At 40.3% G+C, this 21,476-nt stretch overlaps 2 protein-coding genes across 2 annotated transcripts in view; both read left to right on the top strand.

Moving 5' to 3' along the window:
* LOC149228563 (uncharacterized) overlaps positions 1–1,033 on the top strand; it is a 58,719-nt gene extending 57,686 nt beyond the window's left edge. The window contains exons 3-4 of the mRNA XM_089376866.1: positions 674–796; positions 932–1,033. Of these exons, the coding sequence (XP_089232992.1) occupies positions 674–796; positions 932–1,033 (225 nt within the window). The remainder of the gene's footprint in view (positions 1–673; positions 797–931) is intronic.
* The window catches only part of LOC149228562 (uncharacterized), a 110,212-nt gene extending 107,998 nt beyond the window's left edge, over positions 1–2,214 (top strand). The window contains exons 3-5 of the mRNA XM_089380805.1: positions 1,185–1,290; positions 1,409–1,566; positions 1,727–2,214. Of these exons, the coding sequence (XP_089236931.1) occupies positions 1,185–1,290; positions 1,409–1,566; positions 1,727–1,991 (529 nt within the window). The 3' untranslated portion in view covers positions 1,992–2,214. The remainder of the gene's footprint in view (positions 1–1,184; positions 1,291–1,408; positions 1,567–1,726) is intronic.
* The last annotated feature ends 19,262 nt before the right edge of the window (positions 2,215–21,476 follow it).

The raw sequence follows: 21,476 nt of genomic DNA, 5'->3' as shown, positions 1-21,476 counted from the left end.
GCCTTTCATATTGCTTCACTTGTTTTATAATGTTTTAGAGGGTCTAAAGCGGTTGACCTTTCAAAGTAATTTTTCCAGCACAGTGAGCCAAAGTCATAATGATAAGATCAAGTGATAGGCTAACAACGAACAACTTCATTAATACCATAGCACCAAAGACAATCTCACACCTCTCACCATGGCATCAATTGCAACCACCAACTCCTAGCCCCAAAGCTCCATCAACCAAAATATGCCATCATTTAACCACTGATCCAACATGTAGCATCCTATGCATCACCATGATGAAGAGAAGAACATCCACAATCATCAAGATGCCCAACCAAAAGTGAACCATCTCCCAGCAAAAAGGAGGTGTGTATACCCATATGTCACCCTTGAAACTATGTGATGTGATGAGAGTCATAATTTACAACTCATGCCAGTATTAGGGGTAACAACCCCAAAACCATTATGCCTATGGTCCAAAATGCATGCTAACACCTGGAATATGTGGATTAAATAGAAATTTGACTTATTTTAATCTACCTGCCTTCATTGAAAATGCTGTTCATTGCTCACAAGAAGACTACTGAGACAAATTTGTTTGGATAATTCTTCGAATTGAGTATCTGGAAGATCTGGTTACCAGATGAAGATCTTACGTTTAGATTTCTTTTTTGGGTATTGCCAGTTTGGTATTGTTACTAGAGGTCAGCACCTATTTAAAATGCCAAGTTTAACGGATCCTACAGACCAATGGGTGTTAAAGTTATATCTTCCACAATTCTTGTTCTTCAAAGTTACTTTTGGCCAGGTATACATTTCAAAGAGAATTATTGATACGGTGGCCTTAGTTTTGTAGGAATGATGCCAGCTGGTGTACTGGTTAGTGTTTGGTACGTAGTGAGCTTACCATGATCAGTGTTTCTTTGTCTTATTTTTTACATAGATTTTATTGCACAAGCAATCATGTTCTTTGTTGAAAGTAGCGTCTTTTCTTGGTATTGAGTCTTGGAGGAGCCGTTTGGTTGGATGTAGGAGAGTTGCTTAACATGTTTTTTTTTTTCCGTCTATACATCAAATACTAATCTTTGACAATTCTTCCAATTTAATATTTAATGTTACAATATCTGCTATGTATTTCCTCAATTCATTTGCTTTTGCGGGTTATTGAATCTAATAGAATATGCATAGATGTACAGATACAGTTTCGTCTTAGATACAATCTTAGAGCATTATCAGCATTTGACTGCTCAGATGAAAGGATGTATAATCGACTCCTCACCTCTTGCAAAACCAGATCCTCAGGTGACTGTTAGGACATCTTTCTATCATGATTCCATACAAAGTGCAATTTGATTTGGTTGATTTTTAGTGGTCAAATACTAGGATTAATATGTAAGGGTGGCTTCTGAATTTGCTGCAGATGTGGGCAAAGGGGTTTTCAATAGCAATATTTAAGAAGAGAAGCTCCTTCATTGCAACAGATGGGGCAGTGGGCAAGCCTAATGCTATGGAACCAGTAGTTGTTGCATTATTGCATAAAATTTTCTCTGTTTTTTTTAATCACCCACGTGTTAAAAGGTGTGCCATTCTGAAGAACTTATCATCTAAAAGTCTGATTCTCATTACACTGTCTTATAAGGAATCATGTTCCCAAATTTGGACTTTAAATGTGGTGACTAATAAATTCAATTCTTCTTATCATTGTTAAGAATTTTGTTTGGTGCCTGGTTCTGTGCAGGAGGTTCAATCGTACAATTGAATTAATGTCAAGGAACCAACCTCCATATCCCCAGTTGTACCTTTATAGTTCTGGTGATAGGGTGCTGCCAGTTCAGATTGTGAAGGATTTTGTTGAAGAACAAAAGAGATGTGGGCGACAGGTGGACTCCCATGACTTTGTATGGTCACCCCATGTTGGCCATCTTAGATGCCAGCCTGATCTTTATACTAATCTTTTGACTAGATTTCTCAACAACTGCCTTTGTTCCACATCAACGCATTAGGAAGAGAAGGAGGTCAAGAAACAAGTGCCAATTGGCACTGGTTTTTGTACATTATCTTATGCTCAACTCTAATTTTCTTATTATTAAAATTATTCATTATTTTATTCTACTCTTGAAGTAGAACATTTATACTATTTTTAAACCTGGATTTTTATTTATTGTTTGTCCTCTTTTCCCCTGACATACAATTCTATAGGATTTTTTTTGTTGCAATCTTGATTCCTATTGTCTTTTTCTTTATTTTGGTACTTTTCTGATACAGAAGTGAGCAACATTTTGTTCCAAGCAGCTTATCACATTGAGTTTTCTGATTCCTTATCATAGAATCATTTTATATCTGGTTCCATGCTGGTATGACAACCGTACTGTGCCTCTCCTACTCGAGGGAATATATTATCTGGATCCTTTGCTAGATGATGACTGTACTAAATTAGTTAACTGTCTACAGTTTTTTAGTAACCCCTTTCATATCAAAACTTCCTTACAATCTGAAGAGTGTTTGTTTCTGTTCACTGTGTAATTTACAGAGTACCATAACTAGATGCTACTAATTACGAGTGAATGCAACAGTAGATTTTGAATTCAGGGGTAGCCAACTGAGCTTTCGTTTCAGGATTACCTGCATGTCTTCTTGACCTATGATCTGTCCCATTAGGAGTCAATCACCGAAGGATGCATCCCTGGATGTTGTAGGTCTGTATCCTGCATTTCAGGGATGTAATTATGATTGAGAAATACCCAACATCTCCAATTTGAATGGGACATGCAAGGATGTCCCCTGCCAAAAGGTAGCATCGTTGGGATGTCCAGTATAAATCAAGGACATCTAGGCAGCCCCTATTGTTGGAGGGTATGGTAGGCATCCCTTATGGTTTGTTATTCTCTAAAAGCATTTTTTGTTTTTTTTTGGTTTTTTGAATTTATTTTGAACTTGCTAATTCAACTTTGAACAATAGCAGAGAGTCATGTAAGTAAAACTTTGTTTTTGGTGCTTATTTTTTATGTACGGTATCTTCTCTTTTTTGTGCATTGGATTTAAAAAGACTACATTCAACCAAAAGAAATGGGAGCAATTGTTTGACCTGGAATATTATTTCAAATCAGTTGGGGTTAATTTTAACTTGAAAAAGCCTCTAATGCAATATGCGACTAAAATATCAAGTGAAAATGCCCCTCACGCTTTTCAATCTACTTAGTATATGAGGTCACGTAGGGGTTGAAGGGTCTAGTGAAGTAATGGGGGCTTCTTGTGTTGTAGACACTAAAGGAGGTTTGCTCAAGGTAGCATAGCAAAACTGTACAATATGCAACATTCTGAAGATGTTGACGATGGAGTTGCAAGTTTTTTCTTCTGATCGCTCTCATTTTAATAAGGAGACGTATAAAAGGCCTTTGTTACAAGGGATTCACATACACCAAAGGTGAGAAAAGGCTCAGTGCACTATTGCTGGACAAACAAGTGTTGAAGATTAACAGTTAAATGTGGGAGATGAGATAAACGTGGTGACGGTGGAGAGATCTATTGCTATGGATGGATGGAAGGATATTCATCACAAGTGCTCTATTCTAATGAATGGGTGGAAGGATATTTGTGCCACCCACTAATCATCATGATTGCGACATCTCTAGGAAGTCCCTTCTTATTGGCATTTATTTTTGAGAAATTGCAAGTTGGCCAGTCATAGTGTAGGCAATCATGGATGCAACTAATCTTCGTGTCGTAGCTAGGTCACCGGGTTAGAGTTGGTACAAGAATATCTATTGGACTCCATGTTCACATTACAATGGACAGTGAATTGAAGGGCTTCTAGATTAGTAGTTGAATCTTACCATTGGTTATGGTTTTCTAATAATCTCCAATGCTTATGTACCTCCTCCATTATCAAGTACTTAGACATTGATAGATGAAGTTAGTAGCTGTGAATATAATAATATAAGTTAGTGTAAAGTGTAAGGGGTAAATTTTGTGAATATATTTAATTAAATCTTATAAATCTTAATATGTTATTATCAGGGTATAAATAGTTCAATAGATTTTTTAATTGTGCTTAAATGGGTCTAATTATCTTGGCACTATGGACCATCCTCTTAATTTATTGCCCTTATTATTGGCTTTTATATAGTTAATCGAGTCGAATAAACATATTTTTATGACCTGTAAACTGTTGTGGATATTCCATTGGACAGTTCGTCACAACATATATGATAAAATTATACTTAAATCCCCAAATCTACACTTACAGTTTTATATCTCTTTAGATTTATAGATTTGTAGATCACTGCTAATAGTGTATGCATGCAAATTAAAATTATGCAGAAAATAGATAATGACAAAATAAAAGCTCACAAACACATTTGGCACAAGATATGACCTAGGAAACCCTTTCGGGAGAAAAACCCAGCTAGAAGGTGAGACCGCTCTACTCTTTTTCTCTGAATGGAAATATGACTACTAGTACAAAGAAGTATGGCCTAAGGCCTGTGGGCTACAACAGTTCACAAATCCTTTTTGTGAGCTTTATCTCCTATCCCTCTTGTCTATTTTTGCTTAGCGATGGAACAAATGCACTTGAACGAATGTAACACTTTTTCCTCCTAGTGGCTCGGTTTGACTACCTCAACTCTTAACTAGAGATACAATATAGAATTTTTGAGAGTCTTCTTTATCATAATCACGTGGCTAGCCCTTTTTCATGTTTAATGGGGGTTGATGTGCAATCCTCTCAAATTATGGTGGTGAAAATAGGAAGGTAAACTTCTGAGTGACATAACTTTTACATACGGACTTTGATTGACATGATTTTTGTGTTGTTGGAAAGGTCTCTGTCTGTAGGATAAAAAAAAAGGTGTGGTGCTAAAGCAACAAAGTTTTACTCCGAAAAGCATCGTTTGGTGCTTCAAAACGCTCTTAGAAGGTTTCATACCCATTTTGCCCAAAACTGGGTCTTGTCGGTAAAAAGGATCATGTGAGTTGATCCTCCACTTTTTCCAATATGAAAGCATCGAGATGGATGAAAAACAATATAATAATCCAATCTGGATCACACTTCCCCATTTTGGGAGGCTTTTGGTCCCCAAAAGCTTCTACTGAATGATGTGATGAATTTTTTTTCCACCTTCTCTCGGGTGTACCATTTAGCTTTGCCCAGAAGTTCTTCTTTCAACCCAATCTGCTGAAGGTCATGCCGCCTTTATCTTGTAGTTTTAAACCTATTTTGCAAAACCATATCTTCTGTCAACTCTGACTGAGCATCTGGTGCTAAATCTTCCACATAAGGTAGGACATGTTCCTATTCTTGATCTAGCATGGAAAGCTAATAGAGTTTCAGATTCTCTACATTCACAACTGAGAAAATGCACATATATGGTGGTAAACTGAGTCGATAGACATCACCCACCTTTTCTAGTATCTCAAAGGGACCATACTGCAACACCTTGATTTTCTTGCTAGGCCCCTGTAGCCTCTCCTTGTTCCAGTGTAGCCACACTCTGTCTTAGACCTTGAACAATTTCTCTGTTTTATGTTGATAATGTTTGGCCTTATATTTCTCTTGTGACTTCTGCAGTGTCTCTTGTACTTGGATATGGATCTACCTGATCTTCTCTATAATTTTTTCAACTCTCAAGGCTTCTCCTGTAAGATCTTCCCTCACTCTTCCTTGCTACGCACATGAAATGCCCAAAGGTGAAGGCAAAAAATATCCAAAACAAGTTTCAAATGGGGACTTTCTAGTAGGGGTGTGGATTGCTCTGTTGCAAGAATGTTGTGTATATACCATATTTTCATCTTAAGTCTTCAAATTCTTTTGGTTGTATCCCCTTAAAAGCTACACCAAAGTCCTATTGACTACTTTTGTCTTCCCATTTGTCTATGGATGGAAGGTCGTAGATCTCTTCAACTTTGTGTCCATCTTCTTTCATAATGTAGTTCAAAATGCACTGAGAAATCTTGTATCCTTGTTTGAAACAATGCTCCATGGTATCCCAAAGTGCACCTAGACCCATTTAAAGGACATGTTTGTTGCTTCTTTCCCAATGATGGTCTTTTACAGGGCATCATAACACAAATCTTGCTGGACTTGTCAACTACCACAAACATGTAGTCATGTCCCTTCCTAGTTGTTGGTAAACTTCCCACAAAGTCCATGGAAATGCTCTCCCAAGGACAAGTGGGTATATGTAAGGGATGATATAGATCCTGTTTTCTGTTGCTAGGCTTGTTGGTACAACAAAGCATGCATCCTCTTATGAACCTAGTACTTGTTCTTGCATCTTGGGCCAATACACATACCTATGCATGTTGGCCACAATCTTTCCTATTGGAAAATGTAACTAGGTTCGGTCTTCATAATTAATTGAAGCAGACATTTATTTTTATAAAAAGAAAATTAATTTTGTATATGTCCTATTTGGACATATGAAAGAAAAGAAAAGAAATGAATTTTATAATTGATATTTTGTCTTCCAACTAGCCAAGTCGACCCTCCTAGGACACAGATCGGCTTAGCCTTATGAGGAACTGATGTCGAGCTAAGCCGATAATACCCACATTATGCAAATAAAATTGCATATCACTGGTCCCAGACCTTAATCACCTGATCCATGGTGAAAACCTTCGGAAATAAAGGTTTAAACTCTTAATTAAGTTTATGCGAAAGGAAATCCGAAGACCAGAGGAGGAGGAGGTCACAACAAGGCGACCATGGCGGAACCCTAGGGTTTACAGGTTTTGACAGCACTGCGGCACTGCAACAACGAGCGATTATGGTGATGGCAGCACGGGTACTCTTGCTGCTTTGACCACGGTCTTTTTTATGCTTCTTTTTTTAATGATCCCTGCTCTTTATAGTCGAGCCGGCCGGCGGTTTCCTTTTGTTTTATTCGCGTCAGTGCCCGTGGGTTTTGGACACATCTCCGGTTCCAAGACTGTTTATCCCCGTTAACATTGCCCGCTCACCCCTGGTCACACGACGAATAGGCTCGCAACCGACTAAAATGGTGGAAGAGGACCTCGTGGACTACGAGGAGGACCCCATGTTGGAACAGGGAATATGGGCGCACAACTCCACATCGGTCGAGGGCCCCTTGCAGGATAAGCTGGATTGGTCGATAGCTGCCAAATAGTCGAAGACACACTCGCCTATCTCTGGGAAGCGCCAGCACCCTGCGGTCAATGTAGCGGACCTCCCGGGCTTGGAATGTTCCCCCCTTTCCCCGGCTACTCTGAACCTCCTTGGCTCCTGCTTACAGGCCTCCCCTACTTTCGACTCCCCCTTGCCTTACCATCCGCAGCATCCCCCTCCTCCCCTGCAGCGCCCACTGCCTATGTACCCTCCCTCCATCTCCCTGGCTCAGGCTGGCCCTTCAAACCTCCCGCGACCGGCGCATGCTTTTTCTCACCCGGGTGAGTGCAGTCTCAATCCCCTCTCCCCAATTCGATTTGGTTGTTTCAGCACACCTATCCATAACCCTAGACCCTCTATTTCGGCGCAACACAACTCTTCAGAACCGTGCAGGAACCTTCTGAAAGAATACCCAAGGGGACGACGCTCGAAAAAACTGAAAAGGGGCTGGTGTCTCAGAGCGGTCGACACTGATATCAGCCTGACCTTTGGAGAAGACGTCCAAATGGCAGACGCAATGGATACGGCAAGGAAAGTACTGGTAGGCCGTGTTCGAGGCAGAAACTACTCAGTGGAGAGATTGCGCCATTGGACTGTGGAGATATGGGGTTCCTTGCTGAAAGAACTCCTTGTTATTCGGGTGCTGGCCAGAGGATGGTTCGCCCTCTGCTTTCATAGGGAGGAGTACACAGAATGGATTTTGTCACGATACTGGCACATTGAGCTCGCACCAGTTTTGTTGAAACGTTGGGATCCTCTTTTTGATCCTGAATGCGAGCAACTCGGCGTTGGACCCATCTGGGTCAGACTTCTTGGACTACCTATGCAGTTTTGGACTCCATAGGTTTTCAAACGAATCGAGGATGCCCTGGGGACTTACCTGGAACATGACAAGTCTTTCGAAAAAACGGGAATCATGACAATGGCAAGGATTTTGGTTCACCTTGACACCAGGGCTGGGCTGGAGGAAAAAATCACTCTCCACAGGAGGCACTTCTCTCGCAAACAACTTCTGGACTATGAAGGAGTCCCGTTTTGCTGTAGGAGGTGCCACAAAGTGGGTCACCTATTCAAGGATTGCCCTTTGAATTCTTCGGTGACCACGGAAAACTCAAAGGGGACGAAGCAACAGGCCTCTGTAGAGCAGAACAAGGGCGAACAGGAACGTGAAGGGGCTCCAGCTGAAACCGCAGCGGAGACTGCAAAGAAGACTGCAAGCCGGCGAAAAGCTCCACCATCTCCTCCCAAAACTCGATCCAAATCTACAGTGGAAGCTAATCCTCCGCCGGGTAATGAGTCTATTCCCATATCCGTTGCTCTTTTTTCAGATGTTATGTTAAATGTATTGCATACATCTCTCCGTTCCCCCTCATCTGCATTTTGCACTATTCCTTCCATCCCCTGTTCTTTATCAGTGCCCCCACCCACATTTTCCACCACTCCCACCTCCCACAGGGATTTCTCCACACCCCCTTCTCACAATTCCACCTCTTCTAGGCCGAATCCCCATCCCTACAACCTTCGCTCCAGACTTCGATCCAAAAACACACATCTTGGTTTGGGCTGATCCCCAGGAAAGACCAATCTCCACAAACCTGCTAGAGGATGCCCATCAAAGATCAAATCTGCTGTCAAGTCTGCGGTAGCGGATGTTGCAAGGGGCCGACAACATACCATTGAGAGGGCGCTTAGAGCATTGGAGCCCACTGCCCATGGTGCCTCATGATTTGGCTCTCCTACAACTGCCGGGGACTAGCCAACCCCAAAAAGAAATTGGCTCTCAAAAGATTGTTAAAGGATATAATCTGTGACATACTCTTCCTTCAAGAAACTCTTGGCTCTTCTAAAGATACTATCCGAACCCTTCACACTATCCTGCCGGGCTGGACTTTCCAAGGTATGGATGCCATAGGCAGATCTGGTGGACTCGCAATTGGCATCAACCCAAAAACAGTTAAGCATTTATCCACCTGGGGGGGCATGGACATTTATGTAGGGGAGCTGGGACTTCAATTAAAAGAGATTAGCATATATGCTCCTAATCGGAACATAATGGATTTTTGGCACCATTTGTTGGATCATGATCTTGTCACAAGCTCCACCATCATAGGGGGGGATCTAAATTTTTCATTGGGCATGGCAGAATCCTGGGGACACCAAGCTCAAATCGATCCTATTTCCGATCAGATGTGTACTCTACTGGATACCTGCAACTTAGTTGACGTTCCCATGAATAAGAAGTTGCCCACCTGGCACAATAGGCGGACTGGGGAGGCTGCCCTGGGCCGAAGATTGGATCGGTTCTTGATTCATGAAAACCTCATCCGTTACCTCCCCCTGTATCGACAATGGGTGGGAACTGGAGGCTCGTCTGATCATCTACCCATTTTTCTACAAATTACTGGACCATCAAGAAAGCCGCACTCCCCCTTCAAATTCTTTGTTGGGCATCTAAAGATCCTGAATACATCAACATGGTGACTGAGTTCTGGAGAGCTCAACCCCCCCTGAGGGAACAGAGGTTGGCTGCGGACTTCTGTTTTCGGCTTAATAAACTCAGGTCAATGATAGAGGAGTGGTCTAAGAGGAAGAAGACGAGAGATGATCAGAAACTTGCGGATATTGAATTACAGATTGCACAGTTATTGGATGATCAGGGGCTAGGTTTCTTAACAGAGGAGACTAAAATGAATCTTGTCACGTTGGAGAACCATAAAAATAAGATGCTACTGGAAAAAGAAGAACAATGGAGATTGAAAAGTAGAGCCACCTGGCTCCAAGCGGGGGACGGTAATAAGAAATTCTTCCACAACTATGCAAATGGAAGAAAGGCCACTAATACTATCTGGCAGATGCCCTGTGAGTCTGGGGGTTGGGCCTCTACTCACCCACAATTAGCCAGATTGGGGATTACACATTTCAAGAGGCAATTCACTACACCGGCAGTCATCAACCACCTGGATATCATCAATTTAGCTAGCCACTTTCCAAGGTTTGTGGAACAGGAAGAGGCAGAAGACTTAAATCAACTGGTCACTCTGGAAGAATTGGAAGGAACTCTCAAGTGGTTCAAAAAGGATAAGAGTCCTGGCCCTGATGGCTGGCCAATGGAGTTCTATTTGGCATTTCTGGAGCTTCTGGGAGGGGATCTTCTTGCAGTCATCGAAGAAAGCAGAACATCGGGACACATCCATCCTCTCATTAACCACACTTACTTGTCCTTGATCCCCAAGACTGATTCGCCTACCTCTTTTAATGACTTCAGGCCTATTTCCCTTTGCAACTGTCTGTACAAAATCATCTCTAAAATCATCGCCAACCGCATCAAGCCCATACTATCCAATCATATCTCTCAGGAGCAATTTGCCTTCCTCCACCATAGACATATTCAGGATGCCATTGGTACTGCCCAGGAAGCCCTCCACTCCATCAAACTCAGAAATCTCAAGGGACTCACTCTTAAAATTGATCTGGCAAAGGCCTTTGACAAAGTAAATTGGTTATACATCAAGATGATTATTACTCATTTGGGGTTTCCCCCAGCACTCATCAGCTGGATCATGGGATGCATCTCCTCTGTCTCTTTTGCTATTCTCATAAATGGTTTGGCATTGCCCTCCTTCAATATTGATAGGGGGATCAGGCAGGGATGCCCCTTATCACCACTTCTTTTCTTACTAGTCATGGAAGGACTGAGCAGACTTATAGCTACAGAAAAAAGAAGGGGGGGCCTTCAAGGCCTAAAAATCATGGAACATTTCTTCCTGACACATCTACTTTTTGTAGATGACATATTGATCTTCCTGAATGGCAGTGTCTGGGACTCTACTACATTGAATGAGATTCTAAACCTTTTCTGCAGAGCCACGGGAATGGAGATCAACAGAGAAAAATCCACCATCTCTTTATCTGATTGCACCCTACAGGAATCTCAGTTGGCCTCACAATATTTTCCCTTTCAGGCTACTGATTTGATGGGGGGATTAAAATCTCTGGGCTTCAGACTAAAACCAGATGGTTACAAGATTGCAAACTGGACCTGGCTCATTACAAAAGTGGAGAAGAGAATTGGCTGTTGGTGTCACAAGTTCTTGTCTAGGGCATACAAACTTGTCCTTATCAAAACAGTCCTTGAAGCCACCTCGGTGTACTGGATGTCACTCGCCTAGATCCCTAGAGGAATACTTCATAGAATTCAACAAATCTGCTGTAGATTCCTCTGGAATGGTAGTAAGGAGGGCAGGCTGTTTTCTTGGGTAAAATGGACAAGAATTGCTACACCGAAGCAGTGGGGAGGCTGGGGACTTAAACTCCTTCCGGCTTTTGCTCAAGCCTTGGCAGCCAAACAGAGTTGGCTCCTCCTCAAACAAAACAGCCTCTGGGCTGAGGTTATTCAACATAAATACATCTGGCCGTTGTCTATCATAGACTGGATTAGAAGCCCATCTTGGTACAGGAAAGGCATATTGGTGATTTGGAGAGCTATTCTTAATTCTCATTAAGGATGGCTTAATATGGAAGATTGGCAATGGTGCTTCTATCCGTATTGGCATAGATCCTTGGATTGGATGTGGCAACTCACATTTACTACCTGATGGACTGATCCAGCTCCTAAACAACAGAGGTATCAAGTATCTGGGACAGATTGGGGATCAACATAATACCACTTTCCATACTCAAGCATGGCTGACTGATCCGCACTGGCACATTCCAGATGAATGGAATAGAAATTGGCATCTCTATCTACAGGCTCTCACAGAAACTCATGTTAGATTACAAAATGCGGAAGATGAACTCATCTGGGCTTACTCAAAAACAGGGCAATACACACCGAAACTGGGATATAACATAATCATAGCAGACAAGCAGTCGGAGATCATAAGAAGCTGGTGGATTAGCCTATGGAAATTACAAGCTCCTCCATGCACCAAGTTGTTGATGTGGAATATTTTAGAAGATAAGATTCCCACGGGCTCCTATCTGAAAAGGCAGGCTTTCATGGGGCTTACCCGATGTGTACTTTGCCTCCAAGAAGAAGAAACAACCCAACATCTTTTTCTCACCTGCACTACCACCAGAAGCATATGGTATCAAGTCCTATTATCTCTTAATATGACCAGAAGCTGGTAGGGGGTTGATATAATTTCGGTTTGGGAGAACTGGTGGAATACATCAGCTGTTACCAAATCAAGAAACCCGCCCCTCCTCGTATCATGGTATATTTGGCTCAAAAGAAATAAAAAGATATTTGATGATACTCTGGTAAACTAGAATCTCCTCCCCCCACAGATTTGTGTTGCATACGAAGAGCTTCCTAATGATGTCAGCCAAAAGAGACCAAGGATTATACATGAGGAACAGATCAACAAGGCTATCTCATGGGCCTACTATGACGGAGCTGCCCAACAACACGGCTGTGGGTGCGACATCTGCCTCTACCTTTCTGAAAGACATTTCTACCAGATATGCTTGGGACTAGGACTTGGCACTAATAACCATGCTGAATTGATTACTCTTCGCCACCTGCTATACTTTTCTATCCTGAAACAATGCAGAAACATACAAATTTTTGGCGATTCAAAGATAGTGACTGATTGGTTTAACAATACAGCTATTTGCACTGCATACTCTCTGAGATCTATATTGGAAGAAATTGTTTTTTTCAAAACTTTCTTTGATCAGATTTCTGTTTCTCACATCTACAGGGAAAGAAATGAAACTACTGACAGGCTATCAAAAGAAGCGACACATCGTCCTCTAGGGGAATGGATGTTCGCAGAACATTCACTAGCAGGGATCTATCATTATTTCCACAGACCATACATAGAAGAGGGACTTCTGAGGGGCAATAGCCTCTAATTTTCAACTATATGAATCTGAACTTTTTTAGTTTTCGCTCTGTACAAAACGAACATCTTATGATTGACAACCCCTGCGTGGGTTATTTTTGGTTTTTTATACATAGCGGATATATGCATCAGAACAGTGCATCCTCTGGGTATCCTGTATATATTTTTTGTTTTTTGACAGTGGACTTCATAACCATGTTTACAGCATATGCCTTTGGGCATCCACAACGTGTAATTTCTATTTAATGAAATTATGAATTTTCTTTCCCTGGGAAAAAAAAGTTTATGCGGAAACTTTCTTTTGACCATTCAAGTCTGACCCTTAATTAACCTTTGAGTGGTAATTTACTCAACCTTCAATAAACTTTGGTTAATTCTATACCCCATGCATATTAACCAACCCCACTCTTTAACTTTGGTTATATTCAACTTAACCCATAAAACCTTTATCTGCTTTATTTCTATTATAATTCTTATATAATAGAAATACTCCAATAAGCATACGTAAACCTTACCTTTCCACCAATCCACGGTCTTTGCACATTTTCCGACGCTCACTTTTATCCGTTCAATCCTCCACCATTGATTTCACTCCATCAGATCAACGACTGTTGCACGATATTCGTTGATCCTCTGGAACTCAAGCAAACTTAAACTCACGTCCATAAACTTCTCGGGTCCGCTTTTGCCCAAGCTTTATCGGCTTCAATCTCTGCCGTTGATCTCACCCTTCAATCCGACGGTTGATGATACACCCAAGCATCGCACATCGCAAATCGCATTTTCTTAAGGCCAAGGTTCATCCACTCATGAAATATTGTGATGCGAAACTAATCGGCGATCCCCCACCGTTGATCAAAGCACACTTGATCCAACGGTTAACAGCGATATCGGGTGAGGCACTTGCATGAGGATTACCCGCCCTTACGGAGCTGATAAGGAATATAAATCCTTGATCTATAAATGTTCGGGTCCGGTTTTGAAATTAACGTCCGATCACTTTATGACCCGATATCCGTTGGATATAAGAGGCCATCAATCTACGGCTTGCGGGACTTCAACTAGCACACGGATTAAAACGGCCTTAACCCCCACAGTTGACTGTGATCTAAAAGTTTGAATATGAGATCGACGGCTAGGAGTGAGTGCGAGACTTCAGCGACGATCAAGAAAATCCATACTCTCCTACTCCCGCAGTTTTTGATTACCGTCGATCTAACATATCTGTCGATCTGATGATCCAGATCTATTCCTCTTCCATTCTTCTCCTGCCATTAATATCCGTTGATCTAAACGATCCGACGGCTCCTGTGCACGTTTACTTCCTTCCTTCGTGCCTTTACTTTCTTCGCCTGTACGTGGTTTGTCAAAGTTCTCTGTGGTTTCGGGTTCCTCCAGGGTTTCTGGTATTTGATTGTTTTGCAACACAACTCCCTTTTGATTTAACTCTACGTACTCTTAAATACTGTCACTCCTGAACTTCACATTGATCCTTCAATTGGATTCAACGATCCGACACGATCCTTCATCCTCACTTTTTCTCTGTGTTCTGCCTGAACTCCATCTGCATACATATACTATGCAAAAACTTCTAATTCAAACACAATTCATAACTCCATTAATCAATACACACCACACAATTCAGAATCAAATTCTATGTATATATATATATATATATATATAAACAAGTGATTACATAATCAGACTCTCTGTCTCTTTGGCTTGGTTTTCTAATAAGTGGCCTCTGTTTTCCTACTTGCCCATAGGCTTACAATCAAACCTTTAACTAGCTAACTAACTAACTATCTAACTTGACTAACTCTTTTTATGCCTTTTAGGCTTACATTTATACAAAATGAGTCTATAACCAATTTCTGGTTCAGATCCTTAATAATTTCAACTAAAGCCTAAGTATCCTCTCAATCCTATAAATCATGAACTAATTCCTAATTCAAGATATACAATTAATTTCCAATGCTATCAATTCCTAGAACTCTCAACTATCATGATTCTCTCATGTTCCCCTTCATTCGAGAACATTTACAATATGCCTCACAATTCTTAATTAATTCCTATTTTCATTAAAATCACCACTCAAAACTTAAGTAATTACATTAATTCAACACTTAGGAAACCAACTTCCTTAAACACAAGACCCCCCTATGTCTACTAAAATACAATGATTCTTTTGAGCTGAATGCTCCTGCATCAGACTCCCAAGGTAGAAAATATTCATGATCTCCTGATCATGTGCCTTCATATGTTGATAGAAAACCTCCAGGGTCCCAAACTTTATTTTGCAACTGCCCAAATGCCTTGCACCTTTGTTGCTGCTGTATATCTGTCATCTTCTGATTCATTTTCCTCTCTTCAATCAATGAATTCTGATTAATGACTCCTCCTGCTGTCATTTTCCTCAACCTGCACTATTTCATCATCAACTGCCATAGTTCTTCAATCTCCATTTCCATCACATCCTTGGGCTGGTCCATACTCTGCCATTTACTTCTATCTCTTCCTCTCTGCTTCAGGTCGTTGTTGCTGTCCACTAACTTCGGCACCTTCACATTCTGCATCTCACTGCACATTGTCCATTCATATTTAAACTGCTGATTACTTTCCTCAGCCTTTTCTACTTCAGCTTCTACTATTACTCTTGATATTGCTCTAGGTGCTGCTGTAGATATTGCTTCCACCCAAAATTCCTGAATATCCTTGAAAATATCTTCCTCTGCAACATCTAATTTCTGCTCCTTGTCTGCAACAAAACCTGTAATCATAAAACAATTGTTAAAATAAAAATCATAAGGCTTTTGTGCCTTTTCTTCCTTTGGCAACAATTCAGCTTACTGCTCTAATTCTTCCTCCTCTGTCAGCACATCAGTATGCTGTTTTGAATTCTCAAAAGAATTCACGAGACTATCAGCTAGTCTCTCCTCCACACCATCTGTTTCAATGATGTCTTCCTGTCCTTGTCCACTATAGTGAACTTCTTCATTCTCATTCAGTTCTGATTTTACAACCTGAACACTTACTTTTTGGTTTTTTAGCTTTTTCTCCAAAAGACTTAACTCATGCCATAAATTTGCCATCTCACTTGGAATTTCTCCTAAAAGCTCTGTACAATCCTCACTATCTTCTTCTTTGTCACAAGTATAACTTCTAGTTGACACTACTTCTTCATTCTGATCCTCCATCTCTGTGATAGTTTTAGATGTCTATCCATCACTCTCCCTTTGGCCATTTAAGAAAATCAACTCCTCATTGTTCTTACCAATAACAAATTCCTTATCATAAGACATAACTATCTCATCTCTACTAAAGATATTTCCTCCACTAAGCAAGGAATTTATGAACTCCTTCTATTGTAATAACTCAACTTGATCTTCATTTGAAAGGCAGTCATCATCATACTTTACTTGGCAACTTTCAACTTCATTCAAGACAATTCCATAACATGGTTTGTCTTCTGCAATACTTGCATTCACACACAACTTGTCAGTTGTAAAACCACAAGACCTCATGATCTCATTTGATGATTCAATCATCAAGTCCTCCTGCTGTTCCAAGTTCTTTACATGACTCAGAAATATTTCAATAGTCTTCTCTTCAATCTCATCAAGTCCTTCACTTGATTGCTTGATATCCTTCTCTACTTCTTCTTGCTTTTGGCCATCCTCATGAATCCAACTTCCTCTACTTTCAGTTCTTGCGATATGCTAAAAAGTAAAACCCTTGCCCAACTGTGTACAGGTGTTTATATGAGACTTATCTATCTCATCTTCTTTCAGAATATAATTTAGATTCTACCTGTCTTCTTCCTCCTTTACGACAATATCGACAAATTGTCCTTATTCACATGTTTCACCTGCAAACATACTCAAATTATCAGATTTAAAATCATGTGACCCTTTGGTCTCACTTGAAGTTTCAGTGTTCAAGTCTTTATCTTCACCCAAAACTTCACCTTGTTCTGCTTCACAAATGGGAACTTCCATTTCTAACTCAACGTCTCTGAGTGCTTCCACCAGGCTCTCCACTTGCCTCTGCTGTAGCCTTCTCTGTAACTTATGTCACTTCACTGGTTTTTTTTCAAGGCCCAACCTAGTCTTTGGCTTTCCTAAAGTATCATCATTAATACATTGAGTTGTTCTTTCATCTCGACAATCTGTTTGTTAATTTCCTCTTGACTCATTCTCTTGCCATTTGCCTTGACATTCTCTTTCTTCACTTTTCTTCTGTTGTGGTCTTCCTCAGAACCTCCACTATGACTATCAATAGTCATTTTCTTCTCCATCTCTATGGATTTTTCACTCACTCACTATGAGCTACATTAAAGCCTCTGCAACAACAAGTCCTCCCTCCTGCCACTTACCTCACCAAGCTTTCCTTTGTACTTGGTCTTTTGGAAAGCACTTGGCTCTCTGTCTTTGGAACCTCTTTTGAACACTTCTCTTTGATCCTTCTAGGCTTCAACTTATCTGCACCTTTCAAGAACACAACTGTCCTCTTTATCCAACCTTTGTTGGAATTCCTCAAGGTTCTTCCACATTCTGCTTTCATTCAAAAACTTTTACCAACTTCTTTTCTCCCTTAGCAATTCTACCCACATCCTTTGTGGAATTGCCTTTGTGAGTTGCAACAATACCTCTGCAGTAATACATCTCCTTCTTGCTACATATGCCTCACTAAGTTTCGCTCCTCTGAGCTCAGTCTGTTAGCATTTCTCTGGTTCTTTCCTCTGGAACCAATTGAGCATCCCGTGCTCTAGGTTGCTGCAATCTTCTCACCTTCTTATGCTGCTACCTTCAAGATCTCTACATGATCTTGTTCTACCATTCTTCTGCACTTTGAATGGATTGTTCTCTATCTCTTGCATTTGTAAATTCTGCTACACTTTATCCCTGTGTGCCTACTGCTTGTCAGATTAAAATATGATCTTCTCTTGCCTGCATACACATCTTAAAACATAATTCTGTTCTAAATTTCCCAAAGACCTTTTACACATAATTTCCTTATTCAGCTCTGATACCAAATGATGTCGGGCTCAACTGACAATACCCACATTGTGCAAATAAAATTGCATGTCACTAGTCTCAGGCCTTAATCACTTGATCCATGGTGAAAACCTTCTCAAATAAAGGTTTAAGCTCTTAATTAAGTTTATGCAGAAACGTTACTTTTGACCATCCAAGTCTGACCCTCAATTAACCTTTGACTGGTACTTTACTCAACCTTCAATAAACTTTGGTTAATTTTATACCCCACGCATATTAACCAACCCCACTCTTTAACTTTGGTTATGTACAATTTAACCCATAAAACCTTTATCCGCTCTATTTTTATTATAATTCTTATATAATAGAAATACTCCAATAAGCATATGTAAACCTTACCTTTCTGCCAATCCACGGCCTTTGCACATTTTCCGACGCTCACCTTTATCCATTCAATACTCAATCGTTGATTTCACTCCATCAGATCAACGGTTGTTGCGCGATTTCCATTCATCCTCCGAAACTCAAACAAACTGAAACTCACGTCCATAAACTTCTCGGGTCCGTTTTTTCCCAAGCTTTATCGACTTCAATCTCCGCCTCGATCTCACCCTTCAATCCGACGGTTGATGATACACCCGAGCATCGCATGTCGCAAACTGCATTTTCTTAAGGCCAAGGTTCATCCATTCATGAAATATTGCGATGCGAAACTAATCGACAATCCCCCACCGTTGATCAATGCACACTTGATCCAACAATTAACAACGATATCAGATGAGCAACTTGCACGGGGATTACCTGCCCTCACGGAGCCGATAAGGAATATAAATCTTTGATTTATAAATGTTTGGGTCCGGTTTAGAAATTAACGTCCGATCACTTTATGACCCAATATTCGTTGGATATAAGAGGCCATCAATATATGGTTTGCGGGACTTCAACTAGCACATGGATTAAAATTGCCTTGACCCCCGCAATTGACTGTGATCTAAAAGTTCGAATATGTGATCGACGGCTAGGAGTGAGTGCGGGACTTCAACCACGATCAAGAAAATTCATACTCTCCTACTCCTGTAGTTGCTGATCACTGTCGATCTAACAGATCTATCGATCTGATGATCCAGATCTATTCCTCTGCCATTCTTCTTCCGCCATTAATATCCGTCGATCTAAACGATCCGATGGCTCCTGTGCACGTTTACTTCCTTCCTTCGTGCCTTTACTTTCTTCGCCTTTACGTGGTTTCTCAAAGTTCTCTGTGGTTTCGGGTTCCTCCAGGGTTTCTGGTCTTTGATTGTTCTGCAACACAACTCCCTCTTGATTTAACTCCGCGTACTCTTAAACACTGTCACTCCTGAACTTCACATTGATCCTTCAATCGGATTCAACGATCCGACATGATCCTTCATCCTCACTTCTTCTCTGTGTTCTGCTCGAACTCCACTTGCATACATATACTATGCAAAAACTTCTAATTCACACACAATTCATAACTCCATTAATCAATACACACCACACAATTCAGAATCGAATTCTCTGTATATATATATAAACAAGTGATTACATAATGAGACTCTCTGTCTCTTTGGCTTGATTTTCTAATCAGTGGCCTTTGTTTTCCTACCTGCCCATAGGCTTACAATCAAACCTCTAACTCACAACTTTTAACTAGCTAACCAGCTAACTATCTAACTTGACTAACTCTTTTTATGCTTTTTAGGCTTACATTTATACAAAAGGAGTCTATAGCCCATTTTTGGTTCAGTTCTTTAATAATTTCAACTAAAACCTAAAAATCCTCTCAATCCTATAAATCATGAACTAATTCCTAATTCAATATCTACAATTAATTTCCAAAGCTATCAATTCCTATGAACTCTCAACTATCATGATTCTCTCATGTTCCCCTTCATTCGAGAACATTTACAATATGCCTCACAATACTTAATTAATTCTTGTTTTCATTAAAATCACTCAAAACCTAAGTAATTACATTAATTCAACACTTAGGAAACCAACTTCCTTAACACAAGACCCCCCTATGTCTACTAAAATACAATGATTCTTTTTGAGTTGAATGCTCCTGCATCAGGCACCCTTTCAGAAGTAGGAAACAACTATATATAGGCCAACATGTTCATCTTTTGGGCAGTGTTTGTGGATCTTTTGTAGCAAGTACAAATCTACATGAAAAGAAGGATTTCAGATGCTTTTCTCCGCGCTTCTCTATGAAACTCAAATAACCCTTTCCTATTTTCAGGCTCTCTATGGTAATTTATGAGGAGAAATTCAAGCTCTCTATGAAGAAATTTAGACTTTCTATGGTGTGGACCTGTGATGAACTCCGAGCCTTTCTATGGTGCATCTTTGTGACAATATGTAAGCTCCTATGGTAATCTATGAATGATTTTATGGACATATCTATGGACAAAATTATGAAGGCAAATGCTGTTAAGTGGAGGGATGACTTGGCAGTGGAAGAAGCTAGTTAATGAAACATATGCATTTGACTTGGATTTCTCCAGATTCTATAATGAAATGATTGATGGTTTTCCCCAATGGTGGGTTTTTACCTTGACTTGGAGCTTAGTTTCTTGTGTCTCTTGTTCCTTGTGTCCAAAAATCTATAATGTCATGTATCTATTGATAATTGCTTAATGAAGAAGATTAACAAACTAATAAGAAGAATCAAAATAATGGTCACAAGTAATTATCATGTTAAAGAATTCACATTTTCACTGGAATTCTAACATGGAATCAAAGCTAGGGAAAGGACTAGAGCATTGTGGAGGAAGCCCTAATAAAATGCTAATGATTGAAGAAGACTTGGAAAGCACTAATGGCATCTCAAGGTCACGTCATAATCCACTTAACAATATTCAAAAGTTCATGCATCATCTGTGGAAGTTTGGTGGTGTTCTGAAGGAAAATAGTCAAAAGTTCTGAAGTAATATGGTCCGAATTATGAAGCAGAAGAAGTATAGTCCAAAAGGTTGCTCACACTTCTATAGTATGACCTAAATGTATGTCTATGGCTCGTGTGGCTCATCAAATCTTTGATTGGGATTCGTTTTCACATTCTTGTGGTTCATTCTATACAATTCTGTGATTTGATCTATATTCTTTACGGTTCACATTTCAATGGTTCGTTACATTACAAAGAGGAGATTCACATCTGCTATCCTTGTAATGGAAAAGCATACAATGACTCGATCTTCTAATATACAATGTGACACTGAAGCTCACCTGTGGTGGCATCACTATACATATTGGATAAGACTCGTGCTTGAAACAAATTTCTAGACCTATGATAGCTCACTATAGATATTAGATCGTATTATCACATTATGGCTTGTACAATGGATACTGTTTGTGGCTTTAGCTTTGATTGATGGCAAGTACATACGCTGACAAAGAAGTATGCCTAATCAGAAAGAAATATGGTACCAAGCTTGAAGGAATATGTAGTCACCTTCAAAGAAGATATTGACAAAAGTTGCAATACCTTTGAAG

This window comes from Pinus tabuliformis, chromosome J, assembly GCF_031772625.1.
Source record: "Pinus tabuliformis cultivar Carrire ecotype Pingquan chromosome J, CPIR1, whole genome shotgun sequence".
Lineage (NCBI taxonomy): Eukaryota > Viridiplantae > Streptophyta > Pinopsida > Pinales > Pinaceae > Pinus > Pinus tabuliformis.
Note: the sequence above shows the minus strand (reverse complement) of the source record. Positions and strands in the feature narration are given on the sequence as shown.